Source organism: Heteronotia binoei, chromosome 17 (genome assembly GCF_032191835.1).
Source record: "Heteronotia binoei isolate CCM8104 ecotype False Entrance Well chromosome 17, APGP_CSIRO_Hbin_v1, whole genome shotgun sequence".
Classification (NCBI taxonomy): Eukaryota; Metazoa; Chordata; class Lepidosauria; order Squamata; family Gekkonidae; genus Heteronotia; species Heteronotia binoei.
The window spans coordinates 49,713,778-49,730,383 of record NC_083239.1 but is presented as its reverse complement, the minus strand read 5'-3'; the positions used below and the strand labels follow the sequence as shown (position 1 = coordinate 49,730,383).

The following is a 16,606-nucleotide window of genomic DNA, read 5'->3' as shown; positions in this document are numbered from 1 at the left end:
AACATGCAGTTTGGGGGCTGAATCAGGCCCCCGGAGGGCTATCAGGCCCCTGAGCAACTGGCTGTCATCTGCTTCCTTCTCCCTCTCCCTTGCTTTCTTCTGCATCACAGCTTGCTTTGCAAGGCTTGCTCAACTGCACAGAAGCTACAGAGCAAAACCTCTATTTTCTCCATTGGCTGAGGCTCCTCCCTTGGGGAGGAATAGCTTGTTTTGCCAGGCTCTCTCAGTCGCACAGCAGAGCTACTGAGCCAAGCCTCTCTTCCTTCTATTGGCTGAGGCTCCCTCCCACCAGTCCCCTAGAGAAGGAAGGAAAGAGCCAGAGCTTCCTTTGCCCACTTCCCTGGATCGCATGGGAGAAATACAAAGAAAGCATCTTTAAGATCAATGAGTGCTAATGTTTTAAGCATATTTAAGTTTTTAATATATATGTGTGTGTGTTCATCTGTGTTCTTTATAAAATTGATATCTCTGCTACCTAATCTTAAATAGGTACACACATGGTCCGGCCCGGCCCAACCCGATATGGCCCGGCCCAACCAGGTCTAATATATGTTAGATCCGACCCTCATAACAAATGAGTTTGACACCCCTGTCCTATATCTTCTCCCCCACAACAGAACCCTGTGAGGTGGGTGGGGCAGAGAGGACTCTCACAGCAGCTGCCCTTTCAAGGACAACCTCTATGAGAGCTATGACTGACCCAAGGCCATTCCAACAGCAGCAAGTGGAGGAGTGGGGAATCAAACCCGGTTCTCCCAGAAAAGAGTCTGCACACTTAACCACCACACCAAACTGGCTCTCCAAAGCTACCAACCTGGCCAGATGTTTCAGTGCCTGCAGAGCACCAGGAAGTCATAAGAACCTAAGAGCCCTGCTAGATCAGAGCACTGGCCCAGCATCTTCTCACATGATGGGCAGCAGCAGAGTAGGGAAGCCGAGGCCTTCCCTTGATGTTGCCTCCTGGCTCTGGGATCGAGGTTTAGTGACTCCGAAAGTGGAGGCTCCCCTCAGTCACCATGGATAGTAGCCACCGATTGTCCTTTCTTCAGGGGACAGGGAGCAGGTGAGGCCTGGGGTTTTAGTAGGCCCTGTAAGCTCTTGGAGGATTGGCTACATCAGAGGGTGTGGCCTAATATGCAAAGGAGTTCCTGCTACAAAAAAGCCCTGAACTCAGGTATACTGTTACTAAGCATGGAGGTTTCTCTTTGTTACAGGGCTCATTGCCACAGTAGATCCTGACTAATTCTTGAGCCTCTTCCCCTTTTAACAACTTCGGAGTTTATTTACAAGGCATTCAGAAAATTACACTTGTAGAAGAAATGGTGGATTTATTTAACCTGTGGCTATCCCCCGTAATGGAGGACTGCACCGAAGGATGGCAATTTACCCAACGATAACAATAATAATATTAATAATAGAAAAGGCCGAGATCGCCAATCGAGGAGACAAGTTGAACCTTGCATTGACCAGGGAGTGGAGAAATCCCCACTTCCCGGCTTGACTAGAACCGTCTGGGGGCTATTTCCGAACGGCAGGCTGGTAACGTGACAATTGTAAAAAAAAAGGGCAAATTTCCTCAGAGGCCGGAAAGCGGCCTGTTCCCTGTTCTGTCCGGAACATCTCCTCATGCCGGAGTTAGAAACAACACGACGGTGTGCTGGCTCTCTGCTTTTACTCCAGTGTCCCGGGGAAGGTAGGGGGGAGGGGGAATCAAACCTTTGCATATACTGCCCGTTAAATGGGAACTGGAGTAAAAAAACAAAAAGGCTAAAATAAGGAGAAGGGCAAACAACCCTCAGTCCCGGCCCACAGCAATTCCGCTAGACGATCATCTCCAGCTGCCGAGCGTATTCGATCACTTGTTTGGCGAGCTCCGTCGAGGGGATGGTCGCGTCTTCGGGTTTCTGTTGTTGGCCCGTGAAGCAGTAGTGGTTGTGGGAGCCAAGGATCCAGCCGCGCTGGAAGGTTGAAAGACAGGAGTGAGGGACAAAAAGCTTATTGAGGGAGCCAGTTTGGTGTAGGGGTTAACTGCTTATGCGGGAGAGCTGGGTTTGATTCCCCACTCTTCCACTTGCAGCTGCTAGAATGGCCTTGGGTCAGCCGTAGCTCTCGCAGAGCTGTCTTTGAAAGGGGAGCTTTTGTCAGAGCTCTCTCAGCCCCACCCACCTCACAGGGTGTCTGTTGTGGGGGAAGATGATAAAGGAGATTGTGAGCTGCTCTGAGATTCGGAGTGGAGGGCGGGATATAAATCCAATATCATCATCATTGTTTTTTTAAGGGTTGATGCAAAGAGCTATGGTGTAATCACGGCAGGTGTTCAAGAAATGGCACGAGCCGCATTCCCTCCCCGCCGCCCCTCCCAGGCCGCAGGTGCGAAACAGGCACTGACTTGATTGACCACGCAGAAAACACCTTCCTAGGAAGAGTGCAGCCCTGCCGGCTCAGCCAAAAGTCTTTTGGGATAAAAGAAGAAGATACTGGATTTATATCCCGCCCTATACCTTGAATCTCAGAACGGTCACAATCTCCTTTACCTCCCCCCCTCACCCACAACAGACACCCTGTGAGCGATGTTCCCTCTAAGCTGCAGAGTCTTGTGAGCAAAAAGTCTACTTTGTGAGCTACTGGTATTAAAGTTGTGAGCTACTGACATTAAAGTTGTGAGGAACTGCATGAATTACTGTGCTCTGGGGTCATCCTTCCTGAGCTAAGACAAAAATGGGTGAGCTGGAGGCTAAAAATCTGTGAGCTAGCTCACGCTAACTCAGCTTAGAGGAAACGCTGCCTGTGAGGTAGGTGAGGCTGAGAGAGCACTTACAGTCTTTCAAGGACAACTCCTGTGACAGCTATGGCTGACCCGAGGCCATTCCACCAGCTGCAAGTGGAGGAGTGGGAAATCAAACCCGGTTCTCCCAGATAACAGTCTGTGCACTTAACCACTACACCAGGGCTGGCCAAACTTGCTTAATGGAAGAGCCACATAGAACAAATGCCAAATGTCTGAGAGCCACAAGACACGAATGTCAGATGTCTGAGAGTCGCAAGACATGAACATCAGATGTTTGAGAGCTGCAAGACAGGAAGGAAGAGAGGGATGGAGGAAGGAAAGCAAATAGATGGGGGAGGCAGAGGTAGAAAGAAAGCAACTTTAACTGTAAATGCATTATCCAAACTGCCACCTGGCTTGGCTTCGACAAGTGATTTAAAGAGACAAATGCCTTCTCCAAGCCAGTTGACAGGGCAGTGGGGGCTTCAAGAGCCACACAATATGTGTGAAAGAGCCACATGTGGCTCCCGAGCCACAGTTTGGCCACCCCTGCACTACACCAAACTGGCTCTCACCAAAAGGCAAGTGTCAGCAGGAGGGAGTCGCATGGAACGGCCATGGCTGAATTCGTCTCCCTCCTTGCAGCCAGCAGCCTGATAGACAGGCCACCTAGGGCATATCTGCATGGAGGGAGGATTACCTGGAGGTCCCTAGTGGTGGACCTCTGGGGAAGGGGGGGAAATCAAGATCCCCTTGACCTGCTGATCTGAGTTTCTCATTGAGCACGAGCTGTCTTGGGTCTATTTTTTTTACAGAAGTGTGATTATATTCTCTAAAGATATAAATATTTTAATTCAAATGAGATGCCCTGGGAGAAGGGAGGTGGCGGCAGTTCCACCAGCCTCACCTTCTTGGCATAGTCCGTCATCTTCTTGGGGTTGAAGAAGAGCATCCGAGTGGCTTCGTTGAAGAGGATCTTCTCGTAGGCCTTCTCGATGCAGCTGGCAATTTCGTCCCTGGGGTGGAGAGGAAAAAACAGGTGATCACCTGGGCTGGATACTTGCTCAGCATGTGCCACGCGCTCTGAGAGTTCAGAACATGGTTCTCCAAACTGCGCTGCCGTCTCCCTGCTTTAAACCAGGGTTGCAAAACCATCCCCACCCCCTCTCTCCTCCCACCTCCCACATAGAAATTGCAGCACCTCCGTAGGTTTTCCCCTTGCAAAGGTGACAGAAGCTTGGGGCAGCAGGGAACACAAGGGAAATTTGCACACGCTTCTCACTATCCGGGAAGGGATGGTCGCTCAGTGGTAGAGCATCTGCTTGGTAAGCAGGTCCCAGGTTCAATCCCCGGCATCTCCCAATAAAAAGGGTCCAGGCCAAGTAGGCATGAAAAACCTCCGCTTGAGACCATGGAGAGCTGCTGCCAGTCTGAGAAGACAAGACTGACTTTTATGGACCCAGGGTCTGATTCAGTAGAAAGCAGCTTCATATGTCCATATGTTCACAACTCTTTGGGGAGGGGGGATGGCTCAGTGGTAGAGCATCTGCTTGGTAAGCAGAAGGTCCCAGGTTCAATCCCCGGCATCTCCCACTAAAAAGGGTCCAGGCAAGTAGGCAGGAAAAACCTCAGTTTGAGACCCTGGAGAGCCGCTGCCAGTCTGAGTAGACAATACTGACTTCGATGGACCAAGGGTCTGATTCCATATAAGGCAGCTTCATATGTTCATCGGGCCCCGTCGAACACTGTAATGATTTGAATTTATAGATGTGTGTTCCTTTTAATTGCTGATACAGTACAGAAAGGGGGGGTGAAAAAGGGGGAAGGAGTGAGTTGACTGGTTGGTGACAGAGTGTGGGTGGGGCAAAGAAGTGTGTGTGAGGGGGGGGGGGGAGAGAGAGAAGTCAGTAGTGAATTCTCAGCACAGAGACAGCAGTGAACAGTCAGTCATGGTCAGTCAGCAGTCTGCAGAGTTTGAGAAGCAGTCTTCTGCTTAGAATCCCATACAGTGCTGTGAAAGGCATTAAGGCTCTAGGGGAGAAAAGTAAAATACTTTAGAGCAGGGGTGTCAAACATGTGGCCCGGGGGCCGAATCAGGCCCCCGGAGGACTCCTATCAGACACCCAAGCAACTGACAATCATCTGCCTCCTTCTCCCTATCAGCTTGCTTTGCAAGGCTCGCTCAATTGCACAGCAGAGCTACAAAGCAAAACCTCTGTTTTCTCCATTGGCTGAGGCTCCTCCCTTGGGGAGGAAGAGGGAAAGGCAGAGCTTGTTTTTCCAGGCTCTCAATCGCACAGCAGAGCTACTGAGCAAGTCTCTCTTCCTTCTAGTGGCTGAGGCTCCCCCCCAGTCCCCTGGGAAAGAAAGGAAAGAGCCACAACTTCCTTTGTCCCATTCCCTGGATCCCAGGGGAGAAGTACGAAGAAAGCACCTTTAAGACCATTGAGTGCTAATGTTTTAAGCATATTTTAAGAAAAAAAGTTGTTTGTGTCCTTTTAAAGTTTATATTTCTGCTACCTAATCTTAAATAGGTATACACATGGCCTGGCCCAACAAGGTCTCATTTATGTCAAATCTGGCCCTCATAACAAATGAGTTTGACACCCCTGCTTTAGAGGGCATATTAGGGGCTAGATAGAGAGCCAAAACCTAATATTGTCAAGAGTAGTGTGAGAGACAGAAGCTGTCAGAAAGTTGAGTTAGGAAGAGAAAGGAGGATTGGAGAGTGAGGAGTGACAAGCGAAAGAGTGACACCCCAGTCAGAAGTGATTATCATTTACTGAAGAATTATGCTATAAACGTCTTGAAACCAATACGCTTTATTGTACAAATAAAGTTTTATTTTGTTTTATATTAACTTGGAGCCCTATGATTTTATGATATAAGAGCCTCATCCTCAGGGCCACATAGTCCAACAAAGAAGCCGTAGAGCTTGGGCACAATTCAGTGGGGAACGTGAAATAAAAGTGCTCGGGATTAAGTTCTTGGTGGCAGCATCACATACATTAAGAGGGAATTTGTGATCAACACCAAGAACTGGGTCACTCCATGTTAGACCGCCAGTAGGAGTGCCTGCACCACCCCCTCTGCTGGAAGAACAGCTGAGTTGGAATTCCCCACCTGCCACAGAGGCTGATGGGCAAAGTCAGAGCCACGACTCATACTGAGATGCAACAGGTAGTCTCCTTGGGGCAGACAGTTCCACTGTTCTGATGCTTCACAGCACACATTTGCATAGGGAAATGCCAATGTCTAAAGCAGCCACGACAAAACCCAGTGCCTTGCCTCGTGCAAAGCACTCCAAGGGGGCTAACAAGGGAGATGACTGAGAGGTGATCGGATCACCATCTTCAAGGACTTGAAGGGCTGTCCTATAGAGGATGGTGTGGAGTTATTTTCTGTGGCCCCAAAAGGTCAGACCAGAACCAGTGGGTTGAAATTAGAAGAGTGTTCGGCTATCTATTAGGAAGAACTTCCTGACCGTCAGAGCGGTTCCTCAGCGGAACAGGCTTCCGTGGAAGGTGGTGGGCTCTCCTTCTTTAGAGGTTTTTAAAGCAGAGGCTAGATGGCCAGGGAAATGCTGATTGCCACCTTGGAGTCAGGAAGCAATTTTCTCCAGGCCAGTTTGGCCAGGGATCCTGGAGGGTTTTGTTTCTTGGCCATCTTCTGGGTATGGAACAGGGGGTCACTGTGGGGGGCGTAGTTGTGAATTCCCTGCTTTGTGTAGGGGGGGGCACAGGACTAGATGACTCTCAAGGTCCCTTCCAACTCTATGATTCTAAAGGTGTGGCTCACCTGACCGTATCCAGTAAGATGTCGATGAAGAAGGCGTAGCTCTCCGCAGGGATGTTGCCCTTTGCCAGGAAGACTTTGTTGTAACTGCCTTCCATTAGGTACTGGAAAGGGGAGCAGGGAGAAGGGGAAGAGAAGTATCACAGGTTTGTGAAAAAAGGGTTTGCCTTTTCCAAGGAAACCCTGCCTAAAGCCATGTACAAGGGAAGACACAACAAAGCAAATATTGACTACAAAAGACCAAGTCGCCTGGTTGTCAAGCCCTCAGGCTGACCAGCGACGGGTGGATGTTGTGAATCAACGGAGAGCAAATGGAGACCATTTTATCAGCCCTTCAACTGCCTCACCCCAGTGGGACCCAAGACTCAGGCACCCAGCTGTAGCATGCAAGGGATCTGCCCAGAGACGCACCGCCTGGACACCTGTGGCACCAGGATGGCTCACAGCTAGGCCGGGCCTGGAAATCTCAACAGGAATTGCAACTGGCCTCTGGCTGATAAGAGATCTGGAGCAAAATGGCTGCTCTGGAGGGGTGGGCTCTGTGGCACTATACCCCAATAAAGCCCCTCCCTTCCCAAACTCCACCTTCTTCCAGCTCCGCCCCCTGATCTCTAGCTGTTTCCCAGCTCCAGAGTTGGCAGCCCTAGTAGGCATCAGGGTGCAGACACATCCCTCCAAGTCCAACTTGGGCCCCGACTTCTCAGGAAACACTTTCTCCGGTTTGACACGTTCCCTGCCTCAGGTTTTCAGACATGTGGCCGAGGCCCGGTTCCATGAGCTGTCTTTTCAGAAGTTGGCTCAGCAGAACCTTTCGCTGGCTCCACAGCTATGGAGAACCTTTCTTGCTTGGCTTTAGTAAGCCAATGAATTTGTGAGTTCCCTGCGTTGTGCAGGGGGTTGGACTAGATGACCCTGGAGGTCCCTTCCAACTCTAGGATTCTAACCCTTTTTAAAATTCTGCCAGGGACTAGGGGAATCTAACAGGGAGCGTGCTTTGACTGTGGCTTTTGAATCTGCAATTGCTCCACTTGTCAAAGACAGCTTTTCGTCGACAACTTGTGTGCTATAAGCAGCACTCCCTCTAAGCTGTGGAGTCCTGTGAGCAAAAACTCCGCTTGGGGAGCTGCTGGCATTCAAGTTGTGAACAACTGCATAAAGCCGTTTGCTCTGGGGCCATTTCCCCTGAGCTAAGACAAAAATGTGTAAAAAACTGTGAGCTAGCTCATACTAACTTAGCTTAGAGGGAACGCTGGTTCAGAAAAGTGGCAGATATAGACCTCCCCCCCAGGTACTTTTTTGTTTGTTTGAAGTATTTGAATCTTGCTTCCATGTTAACTCAAACATTACATAACATATATCAATACATCAAATACTCCTTTCCCCCCTCTTCCCTTCCCATTCCCTCCCCCCACAAAACGACCAGTAATAATACCTTATTTTATATCTGTGGCCATGAGCACGCCTTTTGGAGTTTAACCAATACATTATTCATTTATTTTAGTATATTTCTATTCCGCCCATTTCCCCGAAGGGCTCAGGGCAGAGTACAGCACATGATAAAACAATCAAATACAATAAAAAACCTTTTAAAAAACAGACAGCTCGACAGCGCTCAGAGAAGTTTACCCTATCACACATTGCCCAGCCTGGCTGTCTCACATCATGATATCTCAGAGATGACAGATGATACTCCATTTTGTAACATAGGCGACACTGCTGATAGGGGAGGCCAACCAGATCTAGAATTGTTGTTGGCCCCTCCAGCTTTTACCCATCCTATATATTCCGACCACCTCTTCTTAACTTCGACAAACTTATCCTCGCCTGGCCGACTGGATCCATTCATACAAATATCCATTCCATCTCCCCCCAGCTAATTAAGAACTGGCAGAGGCTACACTGCGACGGGGAGGGGCCAGAGCAGGCGAAACCTAAGGCGACAGACAAGATGTTACCTGCTCCAGAGAGACCGGGTGTTTGATGTAGACGTTGGTCTGGATGTCCTTTGCCGGCAGCCTCTCCAGTTCCGTGTGGAACTCGGCAACCCGGTTCTGGGAGAGCAGGAAGAGGAGGTTCAAACCCAGGAGCTGGTGCTTATAGGCTGACTCCGGCAGCTCATCCCTGGGAGGGAAGAAGGAAAAGAGAAAAGAGGCTAAAGCCATGAAGGACCCATGCAGCACAGAGGTTAAGAGAGTTAGGACTAGACCAGGGGTGGCCAAGCTGTGGCTCAGGAGCCACGTGTGGCTCTTTCACACAAATTGTGTGGCTCTCAAAGCCCCCACCGCCTTGCCAGCCATCTTGGAGAGTGCATTTGTCTCTATAAATCACTTCTCCGAGCCAGCCAACAGCTTGGAGAATGCATTTAAAGTTGAAGTTGCTTCTTTACCACCTCTCCTCCCTCCTCCATCTGTTTTCCTTCCTTCCCTCCCTTGCAGCTCTCAGGCATCACGTCTTGCGGCTCTCAAACATCTGACGTTTCTTCTGTGTGGCTCTTACGTTAAGCAAGTTTGACCAGCCCTGGACTAGACTCTTGAAAATCTGGGTTCAAATGCCATGAAGTTGGCTGGGTGACCTGATGGCTGTCACTCTTAGCTTAAACTGTTGTTGCGAGGATGATAATATAAGGAAGGGAAAGCTGCATGAGCTCCCTGGGGAGAGGGAGATATAAAAGGTACTGCATCGGAATGATATGCACAATCTTTATCCCAGGCTAATGGACAAGAGGCCCAGAAGCAAAGGGAACGAGAGGGACAGGTGCGCAGAACGGTTATTGTGGAATGCCCCCTGCCCCAGTGCCCTGTCCCCCGAATGCTTCAGAGATCTCTCAGGGTGTGCTGGGTTTCAAAGGCCACCATAACATAAGCCTCTTCACAGCCTAGAATGGAGGGAAGAGAGAGCTCCTCCCCCTGAAAGGGATCTGGGGAAAGGGGCAGAATCATTTTGCCACACATAACCAAGGAAGGCCGGAGTCAGGAGCAAATGATTTGGTGCATCTGGCCGGATGGGGCCTTTTACAGGGCATCCAATCACATCCATTTCTGGCTAATCGCACTATGCTGTTCCGATGGAGGAGGATAAAAACATATCCTCATGCAACGGTACAAAGCTGGATTCCAGCCCTCCCATCTCTTTGCCTCCAATTCCATTTTATTTATCTACTGATTTGACTTCTTAGTCACCGCTCACCCAAAGGGTCTCATGGTGACTTACAATACCAACATCAATAAGGTGAAGACAACATAAAAACGAATAACATCTATAAAACGTTAATATTAAAACACGCAGTTGTCATCATACCACAACCGACGCAGCCCAAACAGGCGGTCACTCTCCAAAGGCCAACCTAAACGATTCGGTTTTGCATGCCCTGTGAAAACTAAACCGCTCTGGCAGGGTACAGGTGTCATCAGAGACTGCATTTCAGAGGGCAGGAGCCATCACTGAGAAGGCCCTTCTTCTGGTGACAGCTAACCCAGCCATCTTGGGCCAGGCACCGGCAAGGGGCCCCTAGTCAATGATGGAAAGGAACGCAGGGAGTTATAACAGGAGGGGCAGTCCCTTAGGTACGAGGGTCCCAGACTGTTAAGGGCTCTAAAGGTTACCATCAACACCTTGAATTAGATTCAGAGACTAATTCGTAGCCAACGCAGCTGCTGCAGAATTGGAGTAACATGAGATGACTATGATGTCCCAGTCAGCAACCTGGTAGTTTCTGAAGGGTTTTCGAGAGTAACCCTACATAAGAGTGAATTGAGTTGCACTGGACAGGCCACTGGCTTAATCCAACATGGTTTCTCTTATGTTCTCATGCTGCTAGACGCTCTCTTTTTGTCTAGTTTAACCCTTGTGAGGGTTGGGAGGGGTGGCAATGACAGTGATCTTCTCTTAAGGCAGGCTTACTTCTGAACAGTCTTCAAGGGCGGCAACAGAAGCAAACAAGTAAGTTCCCACTGGACTCCTTAGCACTGCAAGTCACCCCGTCCCCTCTGGGGTTAAAACCCCGATTAGAAACAGAAATCCGCTCCACGGCAGGAACACTTACTTGTAGTCGAAGTAGTAGCACTTCAGCTGCGCCATGTACCTCTCGAAGGAAGGGATGTCTTTCTTCAAGATGCTCCACTGGGCTCCGATTTCTAGAATGTCTCCTGCAGTCAGAGGGAAGGAGGAGAGAGCTTTTTCAGCCCTGGCGGAACTCCCTGCCAGGAGACACCAGGGCCCTGCAAAGCCTGCAACGCAGAGATGTTCTGCCAGGCTTTTGTTTGGAGCGATGGCTGCCAAGCTGGCACCACCCTCTACTTAAGGGGGGGGGGCGGGACTGAAAGGGAATTAGAAAGGAACTGAAAACAAATCAGCCAGTATAAATCGATGGTGAATTGAAAACAAATCAGCCAGTATAAATGCCCCTGTATAAATCGATGGTACGGTCTCATTTGAAATACTGAGTACAATTCTGGTCGCCGCACCTCAAAAAGGATATTATAGCATTGGGAAAAGTCCAGAAAAGGGCAACTAGAATGATTAAAGGGCTGGAACACTTTCCCTATGAAGAAAGGTTAAAACGCTTGGGGCTCTTTAGCTTGGAGAAACGTCGACTGCGGGGTGACATGATAGAGGTTTACAAGATTATGCACGGGATGGAGACGGTAGAGAAAGAAGTACTTTTCTCCCTTTCTCACAATACAAGAACTCGTGGGCATTCGACGAAATTGCTGAGCAGTCAGGTTAAAACTGATAGAAGGAAGTACTTCTTCATCCAAAGGGTGATTAACATGTGGAATTCACTGCCACAGGAGGTGGCAGCGGCTACAAGCATAGCCAGCTTCAAGAGGGGATTGGATAAAAATATGGAGCAGAGGTCCATCAGTGGCTATTAGCCACAGTGCGTGTGTGTAAATTACTGGCTTTATTGATTTTATATGTCTCTTTTGTTGGACATCACCTAGAGTCTGGCATTGGCCGGGATGAGGTGATTCATAAATTTAAATAATAATAATTGGGTAAAGAGAGCCGGTTTGGTGTAGTGCTTAAGTGTGCAGACTCTTATCTGGGAGAACCGGGTTTGATTCCTCCACTCCTCCACTTGCAGCTGCTGGAATGGCCTTGGGTCAGCCATAGCTCTGGCAGAGGTTGTCCTTGAAAGGGCAGCTGCTGTGAGAGCCCTCTCAGTCCCGCCCACCTCACAGGGTGTCTGTTGTGGGGGTAGAAGACATAGGGGATTGTAAGCCACTCTGAGTGATTCAGAGAAAAGGGTGGGGTATAAATCTGCAGTCGTCTTCTTCTAAATAGGCTTAGGAGGACCTGGATAAGGTACAGAACAGGCATCAGACATGACGGTCAGTGAGGGATATGGAAAGCTTCGTGTACTGCGGGGGGGGGGGGGGCATTAGTCCCCACCACTTTGAAGGTTCCCATCAATCTTGATCACAAGCCACCTTGAACCATGAGAAAAGGCAGGATATAAATGTTTCAACAAACAAACGAATCTAGCACGAGGCATGACGGGATGACACTCACTTGCCAAGATGAGCTGTTGCTTAGTCAGTTTTGTGCCTGAGGTGGGCAGGAAGTTGAGCTCCAGCAGGGCTAACTGGAACAAAGGAAAAGAAAAGGGGTTACGCATACAAGCCGCGCTACTACCGTAAGAACATCAGAAGAGCCCTGCTGGGTCAGACCAGTGGTCCACCTAGTCCAGCCTCCTGTCTCACACAGTGGCCAGCCAGCTCCTCTGGAGGGACAACCACAGGGCAGAGAGGCTAAGGCCTTCCTCTGAGAAGAACATCAGAAGAGCCCTGCTGGGTCAGACCAGTGGTCCACCTAGTCCAGCCTCCTGTCTCACACAGTGGCCAGACAGTACCTCTGGAGGGACAACCACAGGGCAGAGAGGCTGAGGCCTTCCTCTGAGAAGAACATCAGAAGAGCCCTGCTGGATCAGGCCAGTGAGGGTCCACCTAGTCCAGTCTCCTATCTCACACAGTGTCCAACCAGTTCCTCTGGAAGCTTAGTACCTCTAAATGTCCCTCTAAATGTCTAGGTTGCCCTCAGTCACCATGGCTAGTAGCTATCGATAGGCTTAACGTCCACGAATCTACCTAATCTTCTTTCAAAGCTGCTGCTTCCTGTGGCCATCACTACATCCTCGGGCAGCAGATTCCACATCCTAATCACTCTCTGTTTTAAAGCAGCACTTCTTTTAGTCTGTCCTGAACCCACTGCCCATCAGCTTTATTGGACGCCCTCGAGTTCTAAAATTTGAGAGAGGAAAATTGCTCTTTTTCAACTCTGTGAATCATTTCATAAGCCTCTATCATGCGCCCTCCTTAGTCATCTCTTTTCTAAACTGAGACGTCCCAGACTCTTCACCCTTTCCTCAGAAAGAAGGGGCTTCAACACCCTAATCGTCTTGGCTGCCCTCTTCTGTATTTTTGCCAACTCTGCAATGCCCTTTTGGAGATACGGTGACCAGAACTGCACAGTGTTTCAAATGAGGCTGCACCATAGATCTCTACAGGGACATTTTTCTCTCCACCACCTCCTGGGGGGATCCACCCACCCCTGATGTGATGTAATGACTGAATAAGAGCACTTTAAAGACGCCATCAGGGTTTGGAATTTTTTTAATGTAACTGATTTTATATATATGCGTTTTTTAATGTTGCGCATTGCCCTGAGCCATGCGCTAGCCGGGATAGGGCGATTCATCAGATGTAATAAAGAATAATAACAACAATGTTGGCCATTTTATTCTCAGTCCCTTTCCTAATAATCCCTAAAACACGAGTTTGCCTTTTTCATCTCTGCAGCACGCTGAGTTGACACTTTCATTGAGCTCTCCACTATGACCCCAAGATCTTTTCCCCTCTTGTTCTCAGCGAACTTGAAACTGGGAATTTTTTTTTTTTTTGGCCCCAATGTGCATCATCTTACAGGTCCACCCTTGCTAAATTTACGGCACGCCTCGTCACAAGGGACTGAACTGCATCAAGATGATCACATCCGATCTCAAACTCGCTTGCTACAGTGGGTAACAGGAGCAAGTGACGGGCAACAGGGCAGCCTGCGAGTGAAGTCTGCCCAGACAGACCATCTTCTCTTAACTTCCTACTTGCCGAGGCTTCTCTGAGCACCTAAAAAAGGGATTGCTTAACCCAGGGATGTCAAAACTCATTTGTTATGAGGGCTGGAGCTGACATAAAGGAGACCTTGTCGGGCCGGGCCATGTGTGTTCATATTTTAGGTTAGGTAACAGATATAAACTTCATAAAGCAGGGGTCTCCAGTACCGGTCCGCGGCCTGTTTTCAACTGGTCCGTGCCTCGCTGCCTCCCGCACGCAGCCTCGCTGTCCCCCCCCCTCACCCCCACCTCGTTTTCTCCACTTAAAGGCTGGGGAAAGGGCCACGAAGCACTTCCCAGGCCAACACCTCCCCCTCCCTCGCCGATCATCTGATCTGTGGGGAAAACTGCGGCAGTAAGCGGCAAGGGCAGCACCGCTCTTTCAGTGGGTCACTCACTGCTGCTGCCACGGTTTCCCCCGCCAATCAGATGATCGGCAGGGGGGGATAGACCTGGGAAGAGCTTCATGGCCCCTTCCCCTTTAAATGATGAAAATGGGGAGTGGCAAGGCTGTGCGGAAGGGGGTTGGAGGAGGAAGGAGGAAAGCAGGGGGGGGAGGAGGAGGCCCCGCCGCAGGGGTGGGTGAGGGGAGGCTGAATTGGGTGCCCCCACCCTGCTGGCCCTGGGGCCGGTCCCTGGGACCAAAAAGGTTGGGGGCCACTGTTATAAAGAACACAAAAAGAATTAAATTTTTTTTTTAAAAAAAACTTAAAACATGCTTGAAACATTAGTACTTGTTGGTTTTAAAGGTGTTTTCTTTGTATTTCTCCCATGAGATGAAGGGAACAGCAAAGGAAGCTCTGGCTCTTTCCTTCCTTCCCCAGGGGACTGGTGAGGGAGAAGCCTTAGCCAATAGAAGGAAGAGAGTCTTAGCTAGTAGCTCTGCTGTGTGATTGAGAGAGCCTGGAAAAATAAGCTCTGCCTCCCCCCCCCTTCCTCCCCAAGGGAGGCACTTCAGCCAGTGGAGAAAATAGAGGTTTTGCTCTGTACCTTCTGTGCGATTGACCAAGCCTGGCAAAGCACACTGTGATGCAGCAGGGAGCAAGAGAGAGGGAGAAGGAAGCAGATGACAGCCAGTTGCTCAGGGGGGTCATAAGAGCCCTCCGGGGCTTGATTTGGCCCCCCGGCTGCATGTTTGACACCCCTGGCTTAACTGGACCAGCCTCAAGTTTCGTTAACTTGCAGAGAGTAAGAGAATCCAAAGTTACTTGTCACTGAGACCCTGGTACCATGGACGGGTTTGCCAACTAAGCGGACTGTAGCAGGTCGGTCCTGGGTAGCAAAGCAGGCCCCACCTGGAGGTTGACAACCTAGAGACACACATTAGATACAGCACCCAGTCTTGGCCAGCAGTTCAACCGAGACAGAAGGACTGTCCCTGTTCAAAACAGGCAGCTGGGACTCCTGTATGCCCAACCAGTGTTTTTCAGCCACCCTCAAAAACAAAACTAGATGCTGCCTGACTCAGCAGAGAGGCTCGTAAACTGGTTCCGGCCCCAGCAAAGACACCCAGGCTGAGTCACCTGCCTGGCTTCCAGCAGCCTCGGAGCACAGCTTTGGCGAGTCACCTGCAGCCTCTCAGGACCCATCAGCCCCACTTCATGTACCCCCCCCCCCCATCTTGGTTTGTGCTCTCCACCAGGCAAGGAACTCTCTGTCTGGGGCAGTGATGCTCTGTATTCCTGGTGCTTGGGAGGGGGAACAGTGTGAGGACTTCTAGTGTCCTGGCCCCACTGATGGATCTCCTGATGGCACCTGGTTTTTTGGCCACTGTGTGACACAGTGTTGGACTGGATCCAACATGGCTTCTCTTATGTCCTTATGTCTGGGGCAGTGATGCTCTGTATTCTTGGTGCTTGGGGGCATAGTGGGAGGGTTTCTAGTGTCCTGGCCCCACTGATAGATCTCCTGATGGCACCTGGTTTTTTGGCCACTGTGTGACACAGAGTGTTGGACTGGATCCAACATGGCTTCTCTTATGTCCTTATGTCTGGGGCAGTGATGCTCTGTTTTCTTGGTGCTTGGGAGGGGGGGGGCAGCGGGAGGTTTTCTAGTGTCCTGGCCCCACTGGTGGACCTCCTGATGGCACTTGGTTTTTTTGGACTGGATGGGCCATTAGCCTGATCCAACATGGCTTCACTTCAGCCTACTCACCTGCAACTGACCCCTCTAATAGGTCCCCCCACAGGGAACAAACGGGTGGTAGTGGGGAAGTGTGCAGAGAAAAAGGAGGCCTATATACTGTTCACTTTGAAAGGCTCTCTTTCACCTTTCTTGCCTAAAGTATCTGTTTCCAGCCGCCCCCCCCCCGCAATCCCTGCCACTTTGGGGGCTGGTTTCTGGCACCCCCAAGGGGTGCTAGAAATCCCAGGCCTTCTTTGTGACCACTGCCAAATCCCAATGTTATAAAGCGAGTTTCCAGGAGGCCCCTCCTTTAAAGACTCCACTCGCCCCAACCCCCATTTGTCAGTTTCAAGGCCGCCCCGCCAGGACCGGTTTCAAAGCCCCCCGCAGGCCAGACTTGGGGTGCGCGCGCGGGGGTGGTGCAGTTTCAAGACCCCCCCCCCTTCCTACCTTGAGGCGCCCCAGCAGGTCTCCGCATTTGCCCAGGTTGAGGTTCTTGCGGTTCCACTCGGCCCGCAGCTGCTCGTACATGCCGGCCGCCTCCTTCAGCCCCGCGGCGCCCGCGTCCGCCCCGTTCAGCACCGGCCCTCCGGCCCCGGCCATCGTCGCGACAACTGCCGCCGCCGCCGCCATGAATCGGCAAACCAGGCTGAGGGAGCACGACCGGCCGCGCTTTACGGCCGGAGCCGGCACCGCCTACCCTACCCGCTCCCTCGTCTCCGGGGCAACCGCCCTCCCCAACAGGCGCGCGCTTCAGTGACGCGCCAACGGCCCCGAGCCGGCTCGCGCATGCGCGGGGCGGAATAACC

The 16,606-nt window shown here is 50.6% G+C and overlaps 1 protein-coding gene across 1 annotated transcript; it reads right to left on the bottom strand.

Moving 5' to 3' along the window:
* Positions 1–1,311: 1,311 nt before the first annotated feature.
* Positions 1,312–16,512, bottom strand: PSMD8 (proteasome 26S subunit, non-ATPase 8). The gene is made up of 7 exons (XM_060258072.1): positions 16,248–16,512; positions 12,077–12,149; positions 10,605–10,707; positions 8,518–8,683; positions 6,566–6,666; positions 3,675–3,783; positions 1,312–1,958 (listed from the first exon to the last, which is right to left on the bottom strand). Exons 1-7 carry the CDS (start codon positions 16,428–16,430, stop codon positions 1,821–1,823), a joined length of 873 nt encoding a protein of 290 aa, XP_060114055.1. The 5' UTR covers positions 16,431–16,512; the 3' UTR covers positions 1,312–1,820.
* Positions 16,513–16,606: the final 94 nt, after the last annotated feature.

Excerpts from the sequence above, each read along its gene's own strand:
- PSMD8 (XM_060258072.1), bottom strand. The coding sequence starts at position 16,430 with ATGGCGGCGGCGGCGGCAGTTGTCGCGACGATGGCCGGGGCCGGAGGG. Across the intron at positions 10,708-12,076 it reads GCAACAGCTCATCTTGGCAA|GAGACATTCTAGAAATCGGA; the intron begins GTGAGTGTCATC and ends CTCTGACTGCAG. Across the intron at positions 3,784-6,565 it reads ATCTTACTGGATACGGTCAG|GGACGAAATTGCCAGCTGCA; the intron begins GTGAGCCACACC and ends TCTCCACCCCAG.